Below are 25,958 nucleotides of genomic sequence, written 5' to 3' on the forward strand. Positions count from 1 at the left end.
TCTCTCTCAAGTCAAGTTTATTATATAGCCCATTTCATACACAAAACGGTAGCCCAATGTGCTTCACATAGTTAAAACAATCACAAGTGAAATGAAATAGTTAAAATGTCACATCATGTTGTGTAAAATCACATCAAATAATATTGACACAGAACATAGCACACAAACATAAAAGCATATTAAGTACAATTATTGGTAGCGCTTTCTTTTACAGTCCTCTAATAACTTAGTACTTACATGGTAATTACTTAGTTAGTGTATTATTGTTTCTGAGTTCTTAAATTGTTATTACTATGTAACTCAGGTTCAATTCTAGTTTTTATTTTTATTAATCATTCATAGTATATACTGCTTTACACAGTAACTACACCAGGGTTTCCCTTACATAGGCGTTTCACGAGGAAGCAGCGGGAACTACTATGTTGTCGCTTGTGATCACAGCCGGCAGGCAGCAAGGAGGAGCAGGCAGGGCAGGGTGAAGTTACAGCATAAAGGTAGCAGTGGATATAATGCTTTTTGGTTTACATGTTTCAATAGCATTAAGATAAACGAGCGTTGACGATCTTGACAGGGTTTCCTCGCCTCACCAGGATAAGCATCACTTATTCATGTAAAATTTATTTTATTTTTTCACGTCTGACTTTAACCGCATCTAATACTGTATTACGATGTGAGCGCAACAGCGACAACTTAAGATCGATGTGTGAGCAGCCTGAGAGGTCGGGTGTTTTCATCTGAACCCTTAAAACCTCCAGCAGGCTACGCTGCACTATTGACGTGTTATCGCGCGGCGCTAACAACTTAGCGACATGACATGTCTCGGAGAAAGCGTAAAAACACGTTGAACGCTTCTTCTGAAGCAGGAAAATAACACCTCTTCTTAAGCAGAGCACGACGTCTCCTCGACTGAGCTCGATAACATTGACCCAGCACAGCCACTGGGTCGTTGGAGCTGCCCCGTGACTGCCTGATGGAAAACCAGCGGGTTTCATCAGGCTCGTAAAGTTTGTTTTTGCTGGGGACCCCCTGTATTTTACCGCTCCCTCCTGCAGTCTTCCCCTATTAACATTTAAAACGATTCTGTAAATTCCGTGTATCAATAGAAAAAATCTGTGCCTCTGCCAGCTGCAGTAAATGTAGTCTCCAAATAATAAATAAGAGGTGCATTCATCTGTGTATCTCCTTTGATCCGCATTAGTGATATTCTCAGCACCAGAACAGTGAAGCAAAGAAACAGATTCCTGAGTTTGTTATAATTTTATTTATTAGGTGCATCTAACCCAGGGGTGGGCAACTCCAGTCCTCGAGGGCCAGTATCCTCCATATTTTTGTTATTTCCCAGTTCCAACACAGTTGATTCAGCAGCTCATCAAGCTGCAGAAGCCAGCTAATCTCCTGCTGATTGAAATCAGGTGTGTTGAAACAGGGAAAACAGTAAAACATGTGGGATAGTGGCCCTCGAGGACCAGGATTGCCCACCCTTGATCTAACCTGTTCTATTTTTCTCTGAAATGAGATCAAATCAGTGCTTCTATGGGTTGTCTCCACTCTGCACTAGAAAATTTTACTTTATTTAGAGACGTGCGGAGAAAAAAACTTACAAGATGCAGAAAAATGGATAAACCTCCAACCTTCATATTGTCAGCAATAAACGCAGCAAAACTTAACTTTCATGACCAAAAAAAGAACCCCATAAAAATTATTCAGTACATCAGGAGAGCAGGAACAAGTCTTATTTCTGATTTTACATTTTTTACTTCAATTCAAACTATTTAGACTTTTGTGTTTTCATCACATTTAGCTTGTATTTATTTAACATATCATCAGCTTTACAGGTTAGCTGTTCCTGTGCGCTGAAAAAATTATGTTACTAACCTTCTAAAAAATTACCAAATCATTCATATGAAGTAGATTTGTTATTCATTATCTGAAAGTATCTGATTAGTTTAAAAAACTAAATATGTTTTGTTTAATTTGGTTTTCAGAATGTCACTGGTTTACTTATACTTTTAAAATATATATACTGATGAACTGAAATACAGAGAAATCAACTTGTGAGTACAATGCATGTTGATATAGTAAGTATAGCATGTTTAACATAAGCATATTCACACATGGAAAGTATCAATGTAAATAAATCATATGACAGTAACTCTGCTGTACTTTCATTGTGTAAAAGTAGCTCACGGGCCAGAAAAGGTTGGAGACCCCTCCAATAGATCATTCAGCCCTAGTGGATGCTTAGATGATTGTTTAAAGATTTCTTTCAGCGAAATCTTCGTCCACAGAGCTCACAAGCAAAAGGCTTCTGTCCTTTATGGACTCTTTTGTGACCGTTTAAACGGATCTTTTGGGTAGATCTTTTCCACCGAACTCACAGGCGAAAAGCCAGTGTGGACTCTAATGTGAATGTTTAAAGTTGACTTTTGGCTAAATCTTTTTACACAGAGCTCACAAGCAAAGGGTTTCTCTCCTGTGTGGACTCTCATGTGATTGTTTAAATGTGACTTTAAGCAAAATTTCTTTCCACAAAGCTCACAAGGAAAGGGCTTCTCTCCAGTGTGGACTCTCATGTGACTGTTTAAATGTGTCTTTCGGCTAAATCTTTTTACACAGAGCTCACAAGCAAAAGGCTTCTCTCCTGTGTGGACTGTCATGTGTTTGATTAAACTTCCCTTTTCACTAAATCTATTACCACAGAGCACACAGGCGAAAGGCTTCTCTCCAGTGTGGACTCTCATGTGTGTGTTTAAACTTCCTTTTTGACTAAATCTATTACCACAAAGCTCACAGGCGAAAGGCTTCTCTCCAATGTGGAGTCTCATGTGTGTGTTTAAACTTCCCTTTTCAGTAAATCTATTACCACAGAGCTCACAGGCGAAAGGCTTCTCTCCAGTGTGGACTCTCATGTGTGTGTTTAAACGTTCCTTTTCACTAAATCTATTACCACAGAGCTCACAGGCGAAAGGCTTCTCTCCAGTGTGGACTCTCATGTGACGGTTTAATTTTGTCTTTAGGCTAAATCTCATTCCACAGAGCTCACAAGGAAAGGGCTTATCTCCTGTGTGGACTTTCATGTGTGTGTTTAAACTTCCCTTTTCACTAAATCTATTACCACAGAGCTCACAGGCGAAAGGCTTCTGTCCTGTGTGGACTCTCATGTGTGTGTTTAAACTTCCCTTTTGAATAAATCTATTACCACAGAGCTCACAGGCGAAAGGCTTCTCTCCAGTGTGGACTCTCATGTGTGTGTTTAAATTTGTCTTTTGCCTAAATCTCGTTCCACAGAGCTCACAAGGAAAGGGCTTATCTCCTGTGTGGACTCTCATGTGACTGTTTAAAGCTGTCTTTTGGCTAAATCTTGTTCCACAGAGCTCACAAGGAAAGGGCTTATCTCCTGTGTGGACGCTCATGTGTTTGTTTAAATTTCCCTTTTCACTAAATCTATTACCACAGAGCTCACAAGCAAAAGGCTTCTGTCCTGTGTGGACTCTCATGTGTTTGTTTAAACTTCCCTTTCGACTAAATCTTTGTCCACAGAGCTCACAAGGAAAGGGCTTCTCTCCCGTGTGGACTCTCATGTGTGTGTTTAATGTTGTCTTTTGGCTAAATCTCGTTCCGCAGAGCTCACAAGGAAAGGGCTTCTCTCCAGTGTGGACTCTCATGTGACTGTTTAAAGCTGTCTTTTGGCTAAACCTCGTTCCACAGAGCTCACAAGGAAAGGGCTTCTCTCCTGTGTGGACGCTCGTGTGTTTGTTTAAACTTCCCTTTTCACTAAATCTATTACCACAGAGCTCACAAGCAAAAGGCTTCTGTCCTGTGTGGACTCTCATGTGTGTGTTTAAACTTCCCTTGTGACTAAATCTTTGTCCACAAAGCTCACAAGGAAAAGGCTTATCTCCTGTGTGGACTTTCATGTGTGTGGTTAAGTTTTTCTTTCGGCTAAATCTCGTTCCACAGAGCTCACAGACAAAAGACTTCTCTCCTGTGTGGACGCTCATGTGTGTGGTTAAACTAGTCTTTTGGTGAAACCTTTGTCCACAGTGCTCACAGGCAAAATGTTTCTGCTTTGTCTGGACTCTCGTGTGTTTGTTTAAATGTGTTTTCTGGCTTAAGGATTGAAACCTGGCAGCATCAGTCTCCATATTCAAATGGAGACGCTCTCCCTCCATACTAGACCAGCGTTTCTCCAGTTCCTCCTGTTTGTGGAGAAAATCTAGGTGCTGGTGGTTGACACGAGCACTCTGTTCTTCTGAAGCTTCTTATTTAACCAGAACCATCTGTTGAAAATCTGTAGGAAACACAGAAACATATTATGTGAATTACAGACAGCTGTAACTGTGTTTTCACACATATAACAGTTGTATTATTTCTTTAAACTGACAGTAGAATGAAATGTATTTACAACTGGAAACTGAACTTTGAGCCTCTATAAATCATATGAGCCTTAACCCTCAGGCTTCACTTTAATTTTCATACAAGAGTCATTAGAGGACAAAAACGGCCGCTTGTAAAAGTGGCTATAAAAAATGTATACATTAATGTTTTTTTTTAAACTTTTTTTTCATAGATCTGTTGAACAACTTCAGCCCTGCTCAAACATAAAAAAATCCAATCATTTTGAAGCTTTTAACCCCTGAAATGCCAGTTTGAATACTCAAAGTCATTGATGTAATTTATGAAAGAAAAAAAAAGAAAAATAACAGCACCGAGTTATTTTCTAAAAAAAAACAGGTAATGAAACCGTTTCTGTGTTTTAAAAAGAACGACAGCATGGAATTAGTCTTGGACAAGGGCGTCAGTTTGTTTTCAGAATTGCTGGGGACAATAACCATACACTTGAGTGGGGTTTAAAAATTGCTGGGGACAATAAAGTAGGTGTCGGCAGCTCTGTAGCCGCATGCGGCTCTTCATCCATCTGATGCGCTCTCTGAGCTTGTAAAATAATGAATGGATATTTAAATAAAAAAGCTTTATATTTTACTGCATTAATTTTACATCTGTATGCCAATTCTAAATGTAAAGATTGTCTGCGTAAACCTGAACAGGTCCAACCCGGTCTTACTGTGAGACCGGGTTGACGCGTCACGCTTGTGCGTAATCATAGGCGCTTCCTGAGCTGAAGGATGTCAGATTCTGGGCTTCTCCTCAGACAGGTTCCTGGATGCGTCGCCACATTGGAGACAGGAACAAGCGCTATTCAGCCAAAGTTTCATAATCAGGTGTGGCAGTGTGAGTGTCCTGTCACAGTGTCCCGATAGATCATGCGCCCTGGCTACTTGGCCAACGGAATGTCCCTTTGGCTGACTGGTTAGAGCGTATGACTCTCACCCGGTAGTCTGGGGATCGAATCCCGCCCGGGCCCTCGTTTCTCCATCTTGTCACATATTGACGGATAAACTCAAGGATGTTGGTTGTTTTGAAAGAATTACCCCGACGCACACTGATGCGCATGGATGAGCTGACATTTTAATACGCACATCGCAGAGGTAACTTGATTCCCATCAGAACATCAGAGCTTTATACTGGACACTGTGTTCAGTGCGGCTCGGCGCGCCCACGGTGGACAGTGGGCTGAAGATCTGTAGAGGGATTCGCAGCGCAGAACCACGGTGCATGCGATACGATTTCCTCCCACTGAAGCGTTCTAGAAACCCGGTCTCTCTGAGGGATGTGTCACCTGGAAAAATGTTCTTTTTATGAAATTATGAAACTTTGGCTGAACAGCGCTTGTTCCCATCTCTAATATGGAGACGCATGACGCGTAGAGACATTTGATCACGCACAAAGTTTATGTGGAGCAGAAGCGGCCGGGCCACGGCAGGTGAAACGTTCCTAGCCTACATGAAGTGAAACTGTTTAATTCTAACATTAATGTGTTACTGGACATGCTGGTCTGGTTGGTTAGACCAGTGTTTGAAGTGGAAAACACACACACACACACACACACACACACACACACACACACACACACACACACACACACACACACACACACACACACACACACACACACACACACACACACACACACACACCAATTAAAATAATGCTGATAGCGTGGACTAGAAGACAGGTGATGGTTTACGTATTTAAATGATGATCAGGCTGCTGTAAAATGTAATCTCCATCCACATCCAGACACAATTATCCTCTATTCTTTCTCTAGTTGCTCTGCTCTTGTCTGGGCTGACGTAGCTGACGGTGCACGTGGCGCGCCTAACTAGCGGCTGACGCACATTTTATGCATTTGGAGAGGTGGGCTGGAAGCTTTGTTTTTACTGGAAGATGGTCCACTTAACGCACGGGTGTAGACTACATATTAATGACAAATCAATGAAAATTAAATTGTGAGTTTTTACTTCATATTTTATAAATAAAAATGACGGAGGAAAACATTTATGACTTCTTTTTAAACTAAATTTTCTAGCACGACCTGCCTGCTTCACTGAAGTCGCTGCTTATTAAGGTCCGTCCAGAATTACCGTGGCCCACCCAAAAATGAAAACCTGGCGCCGCGCCTGTTATAAACCTCTGCAAATTATTGTTCTTCACTTTATCAAACTCAGACTTTGTACAGCTAATGTAAAGATGTAAAATTATGAATTCAGTCGAGCTCTTCCGTCCCTCCCTCTCCTGCTCTCCTGGAAACCCGACATCGGCTGTCAGAAGCGGAGGTGAAGAAGGAGATGAAGCAAACAGAGTGAGTGCGACGTAAAGAAACCAGACTGGTGTGGAGGTGAGCAAAACAGCTGGAAAAGTGTGGGTGTTGAATCCCCCACGGGTGCAACGCCCATGCGATCGACCGGTACCGGCTGCTGTCATGTTGTGAGCAGCGCTCTGCTGTCTGAGGGTAGGCCCCGCCCACAACACTGCGGCCGCTGTGGCTCCCAGTGTTTTCTTTACTGTGGGAAACGGGTAATAATGACTCTTTGATGGGAACAGGTTGCCAACCCCTGGTATAAGATCTGAGCTGGTAAAACAAAAATCCTCATCAGCAGGCTTTTTTTAAAGTAGGGGGGGGGACACAGCCAGTAGCGGTTTTAGGCACGGGCAGACAGGGCAATTGCCCGGGGCGGCATTTTTTTATGACACAAAAGGGGCGCACAAGCGCTGAGTAAAAAAATAAAAAAGAAAGAAATCTGAGCGCGCCGCACCGAGGTTTTTCTATTCTGTCATATCACAGTGTCTGGATTGGAACCAGCACGTTGGCGCCCCCTGCAGCTGCAGGCGCTTCTGCTGACTGAGAGGGCAGGCGAGTGCATCGACGAGTGCCTTGTTAAGCAGAGAACAGGGAGGGGCGCGAGGGGGGTACTCACCTTTGGGTCTCGTCTCTCCCAAATGAAACAGACGGGGGGTGGGGGGGTCTGAATCAACTGTGTGAGATGGCTGAAGTCAATAACGCCTTGATGTTCATTCATATAACGCACATTTAATTCATAATATTTTAAATACAGGCTTACAATTCATTCACGTTTTTCTGAATTGTGTGAAATGGACACAAAAAAAGAGGGGGAAAAAAACGATTTTGTGGTCACCCACCAAGGTCAATTGGTTTAGTCCTGACTCCTGGTTGTCGTTGACGAGTGGAAACCGGTTTATTGAGTCAAGTGCCAAACGAGATGGACAGAAAAAGGTCAAAACCATCAGGTGCCCAATTCAGGAAAAGAAGAAAAGAAGAAGAGGAGAAACGGGCTAAAGAGAAAGGTAGTATGTTCTCATGCTAGGATGCACATTTTAAATTTTTTTTTACCGGTTAACTGGGTATTTTAACGGTTAAATTCGGGTCAATTGCTAACGGAGCAAATGGGCTGAAAGTTTAAAATAAAGGGTTCGAATAAATTCCCTGAATCCCTTTTTAATGATTCAAGCGCGAGGATTTGTTAAATGTGCACTGAAATATAGGTGAATTTTGTTCTATAAAATATTAACTATAAATATCAGATGGGAAAGAGGAAACTAGACAACACCCATTGCTTTAATACATATTGTTTAGGCTTTTATAAGAAGAGTCTGACATTGCAGCCTTATCATTTAGTTGTTTTATTTCACATCTTTAGCAGCAGACCACAGTCTTGTTTGGACAGATTAGTCAGAAGTGTGCATTCAATGCATTTGTTACACTGATTATTTTTCACATGGTTTGTTCAGTAATAAAATGTGGCCTTTCTGGTAGTCTACAGTGTTTTTTTTTATGTCAGTTTAAATTGCAATTTCAGGGGCAATTCTAAAATATTTTGGATCATCTGCCTCTGGTCAGGATGAGCCACCCACCTCCCCTGCTGGACAAGACCTGCCATCGTCCACATCACCCACAGCCTTGACCCTTGAGGATGAGCTTCCATCTACATCCTCGGCTACTATGCCTCCAGAGTTATCTGCAAAAATATGTGATAGTGAGGATAAAGACCTTGCTGCTTCTTTTTCTACGCATCACGAGCCTTCAGGTGTGTGTGTGTGCGTGTGTGTGTGTGTGTGTGTTTAGAGGTGATATACCTAGACTCCCAAGTTTACTGGGCAACTGCACTTTTATGTCATTTAAATATTTCTGATAATTTGAGTAGGTCTGTGTGTAATGTTCCATTGCTATGCACTTTGAGTAATGTGCCAATATGTTGATAGAAATGGCTGGAGATGAACCCCCACTGAGCCCCACTGATGAGGAGGAGTCTTTGTCAAGTGACCCTGCTAACTGGCCCTCACCTCTGACTGACAGGATTCGGACTGAGCTGGTACGAAGAGGACCGAGTAAGGTGTCACCTGACTTTGTTTTTCCAAGGAATGAGAGTGATGGGAGAAGTTGTCATCACCAATATTTCAGGAAGACATTAATAAGTGGTGAAAAGATAGCAAGAACCTGGCTGATGTATTCCACTGTGAGCAACAGCCTCTTTTGCTTCTGCTGCAAGTTGTTTTCCAATAGGAACATTAAAATAACAGGTTCTGGAATGGCAAATTGGAAACATGCGAGCACTTACCTCACATCACATGAAAACAGTACAGAACACCTCCATTCCATGAAAGCGTGGAAAGAACTGGCAGTGAGGATAAGAAGTGGGAAAACTATTGATAAGCAGGAAATGGCACTTCTGGAGGATGAGCGGGTGAGATGGAGAGCAGTATTGACTCGTCTCACTGCTATTGTGCAGTCACTGGCAGTTCGAAATTTGGCTCTAAGAGGACACACAGAAACACTTTTCACACCATCAAATGGGAATTTTCTCAAAGAGGTTGAACTGATGGCCAGATTTGATCCCATAATGAAAGATCACCTTAACCGTGTCAGAAGAGGAACAGCAAGTCACAACAGCTACCTAGGTCATCATGTGCAAAATGAACTTATTGATATGTTGAGCAGCAAAATCATATCTACTATAGTGAATGACATCAAGGAGGCAAAGTTTTTTTCAGTAATTCTGGACTGCACCCTGGATATAAGCCACACAGAACAGTTGTCAGTGGTCATTAGAGTGGTGTCACTGATGGAGAAGCCCCAGATCAAGGAACATTTTATGGGGTTTTTGGAGGCAGAGGAGTCCACAGGCCAGCACTTGGCATCCATGATCTTGAGAAGACTCGAGGAGTTAGGAATTCCTTTTGAAGACTGCAGAGGACAGTCATACGACAATGGGGCAAACATGAAAGGCAAAAATAAGGGAGTTCAAGCCAGGCTCTTAGAAAAGAATCCCCGAGCTCTGTTCGTACCATGTGGAGCACATACATTGAATTTAGTTGTATGTGATGCTGCTAAGGGATCTGTTGATGCAATGAGCTACTTTGGTGTTCTGCAAAAGCTCTACACTTTATTTTCAGCCTCCGCCCAAAGATGGGCCAGCTTGAAGAACCATGTGAGCATCACTCTAAAGATGTGGTCAGAAACAAGGTGGGAGAGCAAGGTCAAAAGTGTGGAGCCCATGAGGTACCAGGGAGCTGCAGTGAGAGAGGCTTTAATTGAGGTGAGAGACAAAACCAAAGACCCTGCTATAAAGACGGAGGCCCAGTCTTTGTCTGAGGAGGTGGGATCGTACCGCTTCAGCATCTGCACGGTTGTTTGGTATGACATTCTATCTGCAATACAGCATGTCAGCAAACTCATGCAGTCTCCAAATATGCATGTGGACCTAGCTGTGAGTCTTTTGAAGAAAACTGAGCAAGGTCTCCACAGCTACAGGGCAAGTGGCTTTGTGACAGCACAGATGGCAGCCAAAGACATGTGTGAAGAAATGAATGTGGAGGCTGTTTTGAAACAAAAAAGGTTGAGGTCCACAAAGTGCCACTTTTCATATGAATCCCATGATGAGCCTTTCAGTGATGCCCTTAAAAAGTTGGAGGTTGGATTCTTTAATGTTGTTGCTGATGCAGCCACGTCAGCCATCAAGGAGAGGTTTTCCACACTGGAAATTGTACAAAACAAATTTGGGGTTTTGACCAATTTTCCAAGCCTTGCAGATGAGGAGCTGACAGAGCAATGTGAGGAACTGAGCACCACACTGCACTTTGATGGGAACTCTGACTTGGATGGTAGAGAGCTTGTGCAAGAAATCAAAAACTTCCCTAACCTGCCATCAACAACCATGAGCCTGATCGAGCTTATCACTTTCATCCATGATAAAGATCTAGTGGAGATCTACCCCAACTTTTGGACTGCTCTCAGGATTGCTCTTACTCTACCAGTCACTGTGGCTCAAGCAGAGAGGAGCTTTTCAAAACTGAAGTTGATCAAGTCCTACCTGAGGTCAACCATGTCTCAGGAGCGACTCACTAACCTGGCCGTCATCAGTATCAATCACTCAGTAGGGGAGAACATTTCATATGATGACATTATAGATGACTTTGCATCAAGGAAGGCCAGGAAGGTTAGGTTTTAGTTTGTGCTTTCTGTTCTAAGTGCAATGCTATAGTGATTAGTTTAGGTTTTTTATGTGTCATGAAGGATTTTTGTTATTTAGAATATTTTTTTATATATTCTGTTAATATATTATTCTTTATATATATATTTTTTGTATATTTGATTCTATATATTTTTGATACATTTGCGTACATAATGTATATAGTTTTAAATTCTGATAACTTAATGGTAATTAATGTAAATATGTGTAATTTAGAAAAATGAATGTTCAGTATTCGTTCTAATAAAACATGCCTTTTTGTTAGAAATTAATACAGTTGTGTTACTGTGTGCATAAGTGTGCATGCGAGGTGTGTGTGTGTGTGTGTGGGGGGGGGGGGGGCGCGCCTCAAGGGATGTCTCGCCCGGGGAGTAATTCCATGTAGAACCGCCACTGGACACAGCTGCCAATCACAAATTTTGCCGGGGACATGTCCCCGGCGTCCCCGGTTAAAATGACGCCTATGGTCTTGGATATGTCAAGAGTCTAGCAAAATATCACATTTTATGCTTTTTTAGTTTTTGTGTAGCAGATTTAAAATTTACCACCCTCTTGTGCCTGTTATGGACAAAAACGTCCCATTGACTTCAATGCAAACCACAGTTTTTGATCCTGTATTATCTGCAGCAAATATTCATGCTTTCTGTGATGTAATGGTTTCATTTTGGACAAAAGTAGTCAAATTTATGATTTTTACTGTTCACCACCAAATTCAGTCATTTCTTCATATGTTGCCCAGGCGAGAAAGTTTACACATTTCTATAGATCTTCTGCTGTTTTTATTGAAGTCAGAAGCTCAGCATGTAAACAAAACACAGTTTCACTCTCCTACTGAACATCAAAGGGTAGAAAACAAAAACAATATGTTTATGCACCTGGCTGGAGCTCAGGCACATCCAAACTCTTTGTAGTTCAGTTTGTTATGAAAGGGCAGAAGTGTGAATGCATGCATGTGAAGTGACTCCTTGGAGCTCTTCGGTCATCTCCAAAATGACACGTTTTCCCTGGCCGACCTCTGCAGCCTCACCAGCAGCTTTCCCTGTGTTAACCTGACACTTGCAGGCATAGGAAGTGGCAACATCAGCAGTGATCCAGAGTTTCAATCCGTACTTTGCTGGTTTACTTGGCATATGTTGGCGAAACTTGCACCTGCCTCTGAAAGGGACAAGCTGCTCATCAGCACACACATCTAACCCAGTGTTGAAAAGCATTTGGAGGCGATGGGTCCACATGTCCCAAATCGAGCGGATAGGGGCCAGCTTGTCCTGCCTGAGACGGGAAGGCCTGTTCAGCTCATCATCAAACCGGAGGGTGGAGTTGATCATCTTGAATTTGGTGTGACTCATGGTGGCCAGGAAGATTGCACGTCCACAGTGGTCATCCCAAAGGCTGCAGGTGGATTCCCCTTTGGACTGGTACACACCAGCCAAAATCAGGAGCCCAATGTATGCTCTCACTGCGATGTCATCAATATCCCACCAGTTCTTCACCACACGTCTTCCATTTAGATTTGTCATGTTGACGATGATTTCAGTCATTTCTGGAGTAAAGAATAAATCAAAGGAGGATACCACATCGTAAATACGTGTGATGGCATAACGTGTTGGCCCAGGATTCAAACATCTTGCAGCAGGAACATAGTGGGAAGTTTCTGCGTTAGTAGGAAACCAGACTTGCCCACTTTTGGAAATCCATCCTGGAATCAAAACCTGTGGTGTGCATTAAAGTCAATGGGACGTTTTTGTCCTCTAATGGCTCGAGTGTATAGTAAATTTTAAACGTGTTGCTATGTAAAAACTATAAATGCAAAAAATTCTAAAGTTTAGATATTCGTCGTCGTCGTCGTCGTCTTCCTCCGCTTATCCGGGTCCGGGTCGCGGGGGCAGCATCCCACCTAGGGAGCTCCAGGCCGTCCTCTCCCTGGCCTTGTCCACCAGCTCCTCCGGCAGGACCCCAAGGCGTTCCCGGACCAGATTGGAGATGTAACCTCTCCAACGTGTCCTGGGTCGACCCGGGGGCCTTCTGTCGGCAGGACATGCCCGAAACACCTCCCCGGGGAGGCGTCCAGGAGGCATCCTGACCAGATGCCCAAACCACTTCAACTGGCTCCTTTCGATCCGGAGGAGCAGTGGTTCTACTCCGAGTCCCTCCCGAATGTCCGAGCTCCTCACCCTATCTCTAAGGCTGAGCCCGGCCACCCTACGGAGGAAACTCATTTCGGCCGCTTGTATCCGCGATCTCGTTCTTTCGGTCATTACCCAAAGCTCATGACCATAGGTGAGGATTGGGACGTAGATCGACCGGTAAACATAATCAAGACTGATTTGTACTAAACACCCCAGGCAAAAAAAAAGTCTTTTCTAGAAAATAACTCAGTTTTAGTGTTTTTTTCATGAATCGGGGTGATGTGGGTGTGTTTGGAAGACTTGGTCAGAAGCCGAGCACAGGCGTTCTGAACCACCTGTAGACGGTTCAGGGAGGTTCTGCTCAGACACGTGAAAAGAGAGTTACAGTAGTCTAAGCGTGAGGAGATGAAGGTGTGGAGAACTGTCTCAAGTTCAGAGCGGGACAGAATGGGACTCAGCTTAGCAACGTTCCTGAGATGGAAGAAGGAAGAGCGAACAAGAGAACTGACATGAGAATCCAGGGTGAGAGCTGGGTCAAAGGTCATGCCAAGATTCCTGACAGAGGGTTTGGTGTGAGAAGCAAGCTGACCAAGAGAGTCTCTGACTTTGGGAACCAGCTTCTCTGGGGCACAGATGAGGATCTTAGGCCTAGTCCACACGTAGCCGGGTTTTTGGAAAACGAATATCCGCCCCTCCAAAAACTTGCATCCACACCACCTCGTTTAAAAAAAAAAAACTGTCCACACGTACTAGGGATGCACCGATCAGGTTTTTGGCTGCCGATCACCGATACCGATATCAAAGAATGCTGATCACCGATACCGATCACTGATACCGATCACGTTCATTGGCCAGAAATTTTCTACAACATTATAATGAGTGCTACAAACTACATAATCTGGGAATAAAGGAAATGTAACCTAATCTAAAATGGTCTTTATGATCCCCAAATTCCACTACCTCCGCTCCGGTCCACCCCCGCCTTCCGCAGCCGCTCGCTTCCGAACTCAATTTTTACTGGTACGCGCTCTACAACGGCTCCGCTCCGGTGCGGAGACCTGAGGTGGGCAAACAAGCATGCGCGGGATTTTCGAGATCTTGCGATACAGTCCGAGCAATAAACGCGGAAGTTAGATCCAAACACCCGTTGTGTGGGAGAAGCATCGGCATAAACTGTTTAATCTGCCCATCATTTGTGTTGAGAGATCAGCAGTGTTTGGATCAACAAAGTGTGACTACTTTGATAGTAGAAACTGTATTTATGGCTTACTTTTGTGCATTTAAACTTCAGCCGCCATTGATAGTTGTTAAAAGTTGTTAAACCTGTGCATATGAAACAAAAAACGCCTTTTGTTTATCGATTTATTGTGAAAAACGGAAGTTGTGCTCGCTCCTTTTCCTGTTGGGCCGTTGTGATTTCTGTCCATTTACTGCGGAGGTGCTCCGGCGTCCGGCAAAAATAGGATTGATTCTATTTTTGCCGGACGCCGGAACAGAGGGTGCGCCGCACTGCCGGAGCACGGCCGCAGTAGTGGAATTGCTCTGATTGACTACAACGGGACCGATTTTGCTCCGGCGTTCGTGTCGGAGCGGAGGTAGTGGAATTTGGGGGTTAGGGTTGTCACGGTGTGAAAATTTAACCTCACGGTTATTGTGACCAAAATGACCACAGTTTTCGGTATTATCGCGGTATTTTTTTTAAACATGCTACATTTTCACACAATTAAATAAACCCTGTATATCAGGAAAATATTGTCCTCAGTTTGTGTGTAAATTTTGCCTAAAATGTGTTATTTTGTAATTATGTTGTTTATTTGTTTACATTTTCCCCTTTAGCCTTTAAAATACCAATATTTGTCCATAACTTCTTATTTTATGTCTGTTTGATGTCATCATTTTAAAAATATTAGATCAGATGATACTCAGTACTCAAAGTAGCCTTCTAATCAGATACTTTACCCTTACTTGAGTAATCCGTATATCAGGAAAATATTGTCCTCGGTTTGTGTCCTTCCAGTGAGCTTTGCAGATGTGGGAAAATGTCATCAGGCAGTAATTATTGTTAAATTCATAATTATTCTCGGAGAGAGACCAACTCTTATCTGCCCCTGGGAGCCCCGTAATGCATAGCGTCATTTCAACATGGCGGTGTCCGTGACACTGTTTATATGCAGGTAGCGGCGCTGCGGCTGCTTTATATAGCGACTCGTTGCATTCTCCCTCAAACCAAATCCTCGGATCACGCATTTTAGCTAAAACGCTAACGTTAGCTTGCCTTGCGTTGACTGTAGAGTTGTGGGTGATGGTCACGCAGATGTGTCATGAGATTTGAAGCGTTGCTGCCTTTCACAGACACTTTTTCTGCACGTGCTGCAAACAGGATAGCCGTCCGTCTTCCATAAACTCCCTCGGCATTCTTCAAATATCTAAAAGATGCCTGTACTTCCGACTTTGTCTTCTTTGAGGGATAATAAATGTCCTCCTGAGCGCTGCCGTCTCCTCCTTTGACCATTATTTCAGCTTTAGCTTCAAGAAAGTTTTGTTGTAAACAAAGCGTGTATGTGCCGCCGGCAACTTCAGCCGATGATACGGTGGCTGGTAAGGGTCACCGCGCCTACACCGCAGCCACTGTAAACCCACCAAGATAATAGTTTTTTAAAAACAAGACGGTTATTATTGTCAACTTTTTTTCTTTTCTTTTTTTTTTTACCGGGGTTTAGCGCTACACTGGTTACCGTGACAACCCTAAATGATCGGTTTGCTTTGATCTATTTTGAAAATTCCGATCAAAACCGATAGGGGCGCTATCGGCCGATTACGATCAAATGCCGATCCATCGGTGCATCCCTAACACGTACCCGGATAAATACGTTGTTAAGGACATGCCAGACCTGTAGGCGGCAGTACTTCCCCCGTTCTTAACCTCGTCCTTTATCTGTGGTCTTCCGCAAGGAGCAGTAATTCTGCTTGCAAAAACAAACAAGCAGAAAGCGCTTGGACAATTGATAAAGCGAGCGCAGCTCTGATGGCTTCCATGATGCCGGCTAGTGTAAACACAGGTCGCACACGTGATGTCAGCATTTTTTGTCGCGGAAAGTGACGTTGCGGACCTTAAAACTCCGGTTTTGTCTGTCCACACGCAGACACCCAAAACGGAGAAAACGCAGATCTTCACTTTGGCCGGAGTTTTTAAAAAACTCCGTTTTCGTGTGGAGGACAGGCCTAAACGTAGAAAAATATCTACATTTTGGCAGATCCCCGGCTACGTGTGGACAGGGCCTAAGTCTTATCTTCATTCAGCTGTAGAAAGCTCCCACCATCCAGGTTTTAATGGAGTCTAAGCAGGAGAGTAACAGCTGCAGCGTAGACATCTCATGGGGCTTAAAGGAGATGTACAGTTGGATGTCATCCGTGTGAAGACGCTAGGAGACTCCTTTAAATGAGCTCAGCAGGTGCTGTAAAGGAAGCAGATAGAGCAGGGCCGTGCAGAGACCTTTGAAGGGGCGGGTGCTCAAAGTTAAAAAAGGGGCACATATACAGGGTTTTCCTGTATTCAAATTTGCGTGGCGGCCGCCTCCAGCTATTTTTGTGCCGCCCCAGCCTGATTTCACTCTGCCCCCAGCTATATGGATGTTACTGTAACTGCAGTTGCAGCGTTACGCCACTACAGGGCGCTGTACCAGCAGCGGTGCACCGAAAAGCGCTAAAACCGCTGCAGAAAAAGATCAAAATCTCATAGTGTGATTCGGCTGCAGCCCAGATTGGACAAAACAAGCAATAACTGGAGTTCTGTGTGTAAACTGGCCTGAATATGAAAATAGAAAAAAAGAAACAAGAAAAAGTTGTAAACGACAGCTTTACTTTAGAAACTATATAGAAAAGTCAGACAACTGCTAAACAGTGAATCAAAAACAGATGTGTAGAAAAACAACTGTTGCTCAGAGTGCTCTTAAAGCTGCAGTTTGACTTGCTCTCATGTTTCCATAAGACCACCACCCACTCGACTAGGACATTAAATTCACTGAGCTGCATGCTGACTTAAGCCGGGCGTACACTGTGTGACTTTTTCACTCGCAGCGTTCAGCTTCAGCTCAAACTGTACGACTTCCTCGCAGAGCAGATCTCACGAGCCAGGTGCTCACACTGTACGTCTGGTAGAAACACGTCGGCCCTAAAAATATGTTAAAAATAGCAGTTTTTACACAACATGTTAGACTTTTTTGTCTTGATTTGCCTGTTGTCCTTCGGGAGTGCTGCAGGAGGACACACAGGGATTTATGGGGATTGGATGAGGAAAACGAAATAAAGAAAGTAAATCTGTGTTTTGTGATCAGTTTAATTTGACATGAACACGACAAACACGCTTTCTTGACAATCTTTGTGAGTAAAAAAAAAACGTGTAGAAAGAAAAACGAACAGCGTGTGTTATTAGGGAAATAGCGGCGAGCGGCGTTGGTGCAGGATTGCGCATGCGCCGTGAGCGGTTCTGATACTTTTTGGGTCGCAGCCGCTCGCAGCGCCGCTTCAACTGTGCGATACCCTCACGAGGGACGAGCAAAATATTAAACACTCCAGAAGTCAGAGTGACCTCACAACTGCTGATTGGCAGCTGGTCACGTGGTGTTAATCGCCTCTCGTAACCCCCTGTACACTACACGACCGCTCAGTGGAAAACTCGCACCGATGTCGTGGATTCTCGCACGACTGGAAAATCGGCTCAAAAAAGTGAAAAAGTCGCACAGTGTACGCCCGGCTTTAGCGACTGCTCTCTGGAGTCACATGTGGAGGCTGTAGTAAGCATTTTGTTTTTGTCTTTAGCGCTGCAGACCATTTATTGCAGCACGGATATACTGAATAGTTTCACAACTTTTAAATCAAAAAGATAATCAGTCCATCGCCATTCTCCTTCCCGGCACCTCCGTTCTGCTGACTCCAACCTCCTTTCCCCTTTCAGAACAAAACATGGCACCATGGGGGATCGAGCCTTTGCAGCCGCTGCCCCACACTTTGGAACTCTCTCCCACTAAACATCAGGAACGCCGTCTCTCTTTCTACTTTTAAGTCACTGCTTAAAACCCACTTCCTTAAATTGGCCTTCTCTTAAGATCAGCCCAGCATCCCCCAGTCTGTTTACTGTTTCATGAGTCCCCTTCAGACAGGCCATGAAAAACGGAAATGTTCCAGAATCTGTCCGTAAGACCTTTCTGTCTGAATACAAACATCCGGATAACGTGTTCCGGAATTTATCCGGACGAAGCCCCTAGTAACAGGTCTGGACTTGTTACGGACAGGGTGGCTGCTTCAGACTGGTGAGGTAAAGTTCCGGACAAGGGGGAGGGGGAGGGGGAGGGGGAGGAGGAGGGGACCGGGGGACGCTGTGCGCACCTAGATAGCCCGCTGCTGTAGCATGCGGCGAACCACGGCAGCTCGCCTCCTACGGTACCGCTTAGACGCGCGACGGAGCGCTTCACACCGCTTCAGTGATTCCTTAAACCATTGAGCTTCATCATCCAGGTCTCTTATGCGTCTTCGTGTGCGCAGAATTATGCTTAAGCGCCTCGTGATTTTTATCTTGAGAGGCGCTATAGAAATGATGTTTTCTTCTTCTTCTTCTTAACATGAGTCCGATTCTCTCTCCCCCCCCACCCCCCACCGCCGTCAGACATCTGGAACTTTTCCCTGCTGTGTGAACGCAGCCGAAAGGACAAGTTCCGGTACAGAAGCGGTGTGTCTGAAAACACAGTTCCGGTTAAAAACCGGATTGAATTGTCCACAAATGTTCCAGAATGTCTGTCTGAAAAGGGCTATGTTGTTTTATTTTGTGTTTATTGCATTTTTTGTGAAGCCTGACTGACCTAAAAAGCCCTATACAAGTTTAATGTATTATTATTATTATTATTATTATTATTATTATTATTATTATCACTTACAACCGCAGAAGGCAAAGTGTGTCCCCACTCCCATTTTCCTGCACCAGATCTGGCGTTTACAGATGTTTCACACCTGTGTGAATAACACAGCTGTCTAAGAGAAAAACCACTTCTCCAACTCATTTACTTATTTACATATCTGAAAGGTGGCAGCCCTACCTGTGTCCATGCTGTCCAGGTCCAGGTGGTGAAGAACACACGATGAATCAGTCCCAGCTGATGGATGATCCTGAAGTGGTAGCAGGTTTTCTTTAGCCGTGTTTAGCTAACAGCTGCAATAGAAACAAAGCAGGAGAGCTGATTAAGATGCTGCTTCAGAACAACGCAGGAGATTAAAGATCCAACGCTTTGGTTCTGATCAGCTGAGGACAGATCCAGTCTGGAAAAGAGGACCTTTGCTCACCAGAGTTCACAGAGTTCTCCTCTGTTCTTCCAGCTACAGACTAAATAGAAGATGGATGCTCTACAAAAATACTAACAACGGTTTCTCCTGTTTAGTTCTGTCTGGTGGCTCACTAAAAGTCAAATCCAGCATGGCAGCATCTCATGGAGCCAACAAGGAAAGCAAGGTGTGATATCAGCAGAGGGCTGGAAGCTGAAAAGGTAAAGAACAACACAACCTGAGGGTTCCTCGTCTCCAGCTGAGCCAAGAGCACTAAAGGGTTTCGTTTAGAGTTTACATGAAGAAGTAGTGAGTTTATTTATTTATTTATTCTTTATTTAACCAGGAAGGTCCCATTGAGATCACAAACCTTACTTTCAAGGGAGTCCTGGCCAAGAGGCAGCTCCACGGACGTGTAATGTACATGAAAACACAGGAATCCCAGCTAAATGAACTTTAGGTGTGTTTTAGCAGAATGCTATTGTGTTTTCAGTATTATTATTGATTACTAAGTCATTATATTATACATTTACTCAGTAGAATGTGTCTTTGTAAAGTTGTATTTATTTTTATTTACATGTAAACAGCGCCGGCGCTCCACACACACACAGAGCGTAGGGCACCACGCCAGGGGAGGGGCACCAAATGCAAGCTTGTGAAAAAATAATATGTATATGATAAAGACAGATTTCAATTAGAAGATGTGCAAAGTAAGTTAACAGCATGTTTACAGAGAGAAAACAATACAAAAAGGAAAGGAGATGGACCGTGTCGCACCCCCCCCCACCACCCCCGCAGACACCTGCGGAGGATGCCGCGGGCACAGTCATGGCTCCGAAAAGGCTGCAGGAGTCTGGGGCAGTAAAGAGACAAAAGAAAAAACAGCGGGATGATGCTGTTGGTTCGATTGCAGATAAGACAAGTATTTTAATGGAAATTCTTAATTTTTTTTTTTCTTTTTCTAATTTTAAACACGGGTGTGGTGAAGTTCAGAGGGTCGTTTGACCTAGCTTAAATTCGGACTTTTTACTGCTGTTAATTAATCTGTTTTTGGTCAAATTTTACCGAGTTTGGTAAGCATGCTGCTTTTCAGGACTTTTATTTGGTGTTTTTTGCACTCTGCTTCCGTACATTTAACATTTTGACTCTATCTGCGTGGTTTGGGCAGATTTCGTTCTCTGCTTCTCCAGTCTGTTAAAAGTATAATGCGCCACTCTGTCCCGCAGCCTCCCGTCCGCCTACCGGGCGTTCATTAGTAGCTGAGTGAGAGAGGCTGAGAGGGAGAGAAACTCAAGAGAAGCTTTAGAGCTTTTTTACTGCTGGAGAAAAAAACGTAGCAAGTCATCATCTTCCTAAATGCAGTTATTTTCTTCTGAATCAGCACTTCTTTAAAGAAGAAGAAATAGTTAAATGCAACAAAGGGAAATCAGTCTGTTCATGCGACTTGTATCAACAAATAAGTCTGAACAGTGTTAAAGGTTGTTCATCTAAAAAATACACCTGGAAGAGTTTGAAGATTATTTTGTTTAAATAAGTTCATCTTAAAACATCTTTCTCAAATAAAATAAAGTTTCCCCTGTGAGGTCAGATAGGCCCATCTGTGCTGTTTTGAAACAGAAATAAACAAATGAATCATATTTGTCCACCCAAATACTTAAATATCACAACAACAGGAAGGACAAAAACACCGTCAAGGTAAAGTAAGAAGTTTTATTTTTAAATAAGCAGCTGTTTGTGATTAATCATGAGTTAATTATGGACATGATTTATATCATTATTAAATATCCTATGTGGCCTATAGGCTATGTAACTGAGATTTAATATGAAAAATTAGACAAACCTATTTTCAAATTAGGTATTTGCTCTGTGTTGATTTATATTTCATAAACATTTACGGGCCAAGAGGAACATCAGCTGCTGATGGTATAATTTGAAGAAAAAAGTCCATTATGCTAACCTCCTCCCTTCATATTCAGAATGTTCTAGTTGTGTATAAAATGTGTATATTGTGCCTCTCTAGTTCTTAATAAAGGTTAAATAGTTTTGAGTTTAGTCATGTCACATGCCAGTGATTTATAAGCCAATATTAACCTATAAATAATCTACTGCAGTATTTTTTTTACCATGGTTTAAATCTTTTATCTTATTATAGAATGAATATGACAAATGATCTTTTTGTGTCTGAATGCAGGCTCAAGGAACAAGTACATTCAAGGAGGAGCTCACGCCAAAAGTTCAGATCAGCCCTCCACCAGCAGTTCAAGAGCTCAAGATCAGTTGTCAGCCATCACGTCTGAACCTTCTACACATCACCCAGCCCTGACCAGGAATAACAAAGTAAAGCACACCTACAGACCGAGCACAGCCCACAGCCAGCACTTCTGAAGGCAGAGTGAGTCCTGGGTCTGAAAAAGCATCTGAAAATTACATTGGAGAAACACATGTGCCACAACCGGTGCTTGTGGTGTGTGGACCTGTTACATAGTTCTAAATAATAACAATATGGAGTTCCTGTGTTGTGTATGTTATATTTTGTAAATATCAATCCTACTTTTTGGAAATAATAAGCAGTTTGTGCATAAAAGAGAATTAAAGAGAATTTAAGGCGAAGAGCTTGCACATACTGTGTTATTGTGTTGTTTTTTCTGCTGGGGGGGGGGGGGGGGGGCACCACGATGCCTTTGTGCTTAGGGCACCAAAAGAGCTAGCAACGGCCCTGCATGTAAATATGCATCCCTGAAAAACATCTGCTTAACGAATGCTCTGAAACATCAGCTGGCATTTCTTTTTAGCCTGTTTTGTCTATTTAATACTTGCTACTTGGTTCATTTTCATGCTGAATGCTGTTGAGTAAACTTCTGTCTGTAGCAAGGAGCTGCCGTTGTGTGTGTGTGTGTGTGTGTGTGTGTGTGTGTGTGTGTGTGTGTGTGTGTGTGTGTGTGTGTGTGTGTGTGTGTGTGTGCGCGCGCGCGTTCTAGGGATCTCTTTATTAAAACTATTTAACGGTAATAAAATAGTTTGTTGATTTTAAACAGGAAACCCCACTCGCGATTTAGCGATAGCATGATGCTAACTCCATTAGGCCGCTAGCGTGCTTTCCCTCACAAAGAAACGGTGTCCACTCACCAAGTGAACTGCTCCACTCACTAAAGACGGTAAATGTTCCAGATCCAACTACGTTACTGACTGTACTACCGACTACTGACTACCAAAACTCACCAAGTCCACCGAGTTATCTCAGAACAGCACAGCTTCTAGGTCGTGTCTCGAAGGCTTCCAAAGTTGAACCGTTCAAAACAACTCGTGGTTCTGAGAGTTGAAAGGGGAGAATCCCACTTCCTCTTTTCAAAATAAAATACGTTTCAAAATAAAACAATGTGAGGAGATGGAGGGCTAGGCAGATTTCACCCAATATAAGCGTTTTATCCAGATCCAGCAGCTGAAAGGATGATCAAGTATTTGATTGCTCACAAGAAAATACCTTCCGATCTTCCAAAACACTGATCACCAGCAGCAGAGACGCCAAGACTCTCATGGATTCCCCACACATCTCATTCCATCTGAGACTACATGCACACAATGTGGACAGAACACTCTTGTTGGTCCTCAGCTGATAACTGCAACTGCTAAAATAGTGACTCATAATGGTGTAGTTAAAGGTTTGCAATTTTCAATGCTTTGATTAGAAATATAGTTAACTGTAGTTTACATCATTCCAGCTCTAGGATGTAATTGTAACATGTTTTTTTATCCTTTTAGGTACATCGACATACAGGAAAGTTTTCCCCAACTGTGACATGGTGTAGCGATCAAGACTGGCAAGATGGCGTCCACAACTGTGATGATCATTTGCTACTGTCAATACATTTTTGCCTTGTGTTGAGGAATGCACTGCAGGTTAGTTCATGCTTTTACTTATTAGTTGCGTAAAAAGTAAAGTTCATATTTATTCAATTTAAATTAAATGTTGACACATTTGTCCAAAAATAACTAAAATATTCTAATTGTGTTCTCATATTTCTGCTGACTCATACTGCTGTCAGCCGTGTCATTGAACTCTTTGAACACACAGAAGGGGAGAGCTTTCCTCACAAGGATCGGATTCTACATGCATATCTATCATTTGAGGGTCGAACTGATGTGGAGTAATCTATTCAGTCAAGTTTAACCTGAGAGCTGAGAGCCCAAGAGACTTTGCTGATATGCTTCTATCCTGGAAGTTTTTTCCCAACATCACAGTGCATGACTATGCCAGAGGACTAGTAAGCCACATCAACAAGCGTTGCCCTGCTGATAAACCCTTTGCCATCCCTGAAGGCAGATTGCTTGATCACACAGCAGAAAACATCAGACAAGCTGCAGAGAGAAAACTGGAAGTGAGCTTACCCTGGTTAAAGCACAAAAAAGACCCCGAAGACGAGGGAGGCCATCCTGTAACTGGCTCCGCCGAGCGCTACTGTTTGAGTGACGTCTGCCACCAAGGCAACAGCAAAGACGACCGTGATGTCTTAAGAAGGATTGAAATTGTTCCTGAACTTGCAGGAAAATTGAATAGCCAGTGTGCAGAGCAGCTCTCTGCAGGAGTGAGAAAAAACAACTATTTTCTAAACATGCTCACCCCATCTTCACATATATTTCTGCAAAGAAACATACAATGTGGTTCTGGCCTCTGATCTGAAAATGAACATTGTAAAACCACATTACTGTCCAGTCTGCTGTCCATCTGTATGAAGGCTACAGGAGAAGATAGGCAAAACATGAAAGCCCCTTGGAAGTTGTAGAAAAGTCTAACACCCCAATACTGTAAGACTGTTTTATGCTGTTAAATGTGGAAAATAAAAGTTTGACTATACATTTATAATTTTTAGACTGATATTGTCTGTATGTAATAAAAAAAGGAAAACGTTATCCTGTTTGTGTTTTTTAAAATAATCACTTTGGGTTTTAGTAAAGGCGTCAAATCTTTATATTTGATCAGAATAATTTTCTGATTTGGGGAGACTCAAAAACCAGAAAATTATGAATTACCCAGACTTAAAACGACAAGATTCCAAACATGCTTTCCATCAGGAGGAAATGAATAAACAGCGGTTAAGATGAAGGTAAATATTTAAAGCAGTTTAGGTAATATATACAGTGATGAGCACATAATCAGGACTTGGGTGGAGGAACGAGGAAATGGAGCAAGATTAGAAACAATCTAGATACTGAGGAGTCAGAGAGATGTGTCTTAACTACCCAGAACGGCTGCTCCTCCGGTGGAGGGAGGTTGTCTGGCACGACGTTGCAGACTGATGTTGGTTCCACAGCAGGTGAACAACCTCCAGCAGAGATGGTGTACAAAACAGCCACACAAGCAGATGGCAGAATCCTCAGTTACACCACCATGAAAAACATTTAAAAATGCTAGTTGATCAATTTTTCAGCACTAGTGTGTACATCAGCCTCAGTGTGCCCAGTGACAGCTGGGCTAGCCTGCATCACACTACAGAAAAGGTCGTGGACATCTGTATACATACTGACAAAAATACATCTTACCGTCTTTCGAGAGTTTATTCTAATCTGCTCTGCTTGTAGAAAAGTTAAAGCATTCAAAATAAGTTTACATGATCTGCTTTTGGAGCTGGCACTAATCCAATGTTATCCTGATGCAACAAATGAAATGCCTCTTTTGAGATTACAGAAATCAGCTGTTGTGCAGAATAATGTAGTCCTTGTGTTAAATTGTCTAGTTTTGTCATTTTTGAGGTGGATTTGTTCTGGTGATCCAGATGAGCCAAGTCCTATGCCTTTATTTAAGTTCCACAAGTCCCAAACAAGGTTTTAGCTGCTCTGTTAATGGAGAATAACGTAGAGCAGGTTTGAATTATGTGTTATAGTTTTTAATCCGTTTTAATCAGAAGTTACTCCCTAGAGGTGCTGTTATTTGTTCTGCTTGTGCACCATAATGTGGTCTATGTTTGAGTCTACGGTGTGTGCAGTTTTTAACATAGGGCATATTAAAGATCGACAACGTTTGCCCTTTAGCTAGTTTTAAAATTGGAAGCTGGAAACTGAGACCAACTTCAGCCTTGTGAGTGTTACGTCATATTTATGCTTCCATCTTAATGCACATCTAAAACAATGAGAAATGCTAAACAACGACAGGAAGGAATTGATCACATTTCAGATGAAATTTAGCCAGCTTTCTTCAGTCCTCAGGTTCTTACTGGGCACCTTTTTCAGCTGGAAAATCTTCATGTGTACTTGTGTAGGATGCAAAACAGACCTTTAAAAAGGGAAAATACTAGCGATGGCTTGTTGTCAGCCAAATAGACGAGTCCATGAGCGAAAAGGACAAGAACACATTCCAGTAACCACATTTATTTAAATTTAAAAGTGGTTGACAACGACTTGATAAACTTTATTATTATTAAAACTTCTCTTAAAAGAATGAAAATAATCTATAAATTATTTAAAAGACACTATAAAAGCTGTTAAGCAAAAACCTAACAGTGGACTGTAATCCTTCAACAACACATTCAACAATTATGCTGAAATGTTTTCTAACTGGGGAACATTCAAGAACTTCTGAGTTTAACATTCAAGCACACTATATTTGACTAAACTGTCAAACCTTGCACCGTATTTA

The 25,958-nt window shown here is 42.7% G+C and overlaps 2 protein-coding genes and 1 long non-coding RNA gene across 8 annotated transcripts in view; 1 reads left to right on the plus strand and 2 right to left on the minus strand.

Moving 5' to 3' along the window:
* Positions 1 to 22,981, minus strand: LOC129157251 (zinc finger protein 84). 6 transcript variants are annotated; one of them, XM_070542935.1, is made up of 5 exons: positions 22,547 to 22,981; positions 19,105 to 19,217; positions 18,946 to 19,018; positions 8,275 to 8,378; positions 1 to 4,291 (listed from the first exon to the last, which is right to left on the minus strand). In XM_070542935.1, the coding sequence occupies exon 5, from the start codon at positions 4,170 to 4,172 to the stop codon at positions 2,316 to 2,318; it is 1,857 nt and encodes a 618-aa protein (XP_070399036.1). In that variant the 5' UTR covers positions 4,173 to 4,291; positions 8,275 to 8,378; positions 18,946 to 19,018; positions 19,105 to 19,217; positions 22,547 to 22,981; the 3' UTR covers positions 1 to 2,315. The 6 variants fall into 6 exon arrangements, with proteins under 6 accessions (XP_070399036.1, XP_070399037.1, XP_070399035.1 ...); XM_070542936.1 differs by having other exon boundaries at positions 8,275 to 9,173; XM_070542934.1 differs by adding an exon at positions 8,979 to 9,173 and having other exon boundaries at positions 18,946 to 19,217.
* The window catches only part of LOC129157272 (zinc finger protein 665-like), a 215,297-nt gene that overhangs the window by 178,793 nt on the left and 10,546 nt on the right, over positions 1 to 25,958 (minus strand). The window lies entirely within an intron of this gene.
* LOC139062217 (uncharacterized) lies at positions 22,849 to 24,201 on the plus strand. The gene is made up of 3 exons (XR_011515816.1): positions 22,849 to 22,986; positions 23,087 to 23,224; positions 23,371 to 24,201. It is a non-coding gene; the product is annotated as an uncharacterized lncRNA (long non-coding RNA).

The sequence above is a fragment of the Nothobranchius furzeri genome, chromosome 12 (genome assembly GCF_043380555.1).
Source record: "Nothobranchius furzeri strain GRZ-AD chromosome 12, NfurGRZ-RIMD1, whole genome shotgun sequence".
In the NCBI taxonomy this organism is placed as follows: domain Eukaryota; kingdom Metazoa; phylum Chordata; class Actinopteri; order Cyprinodontiformes; family Nothobranchiidae; genus Nothobranchius; species Nothobranchius furzeri.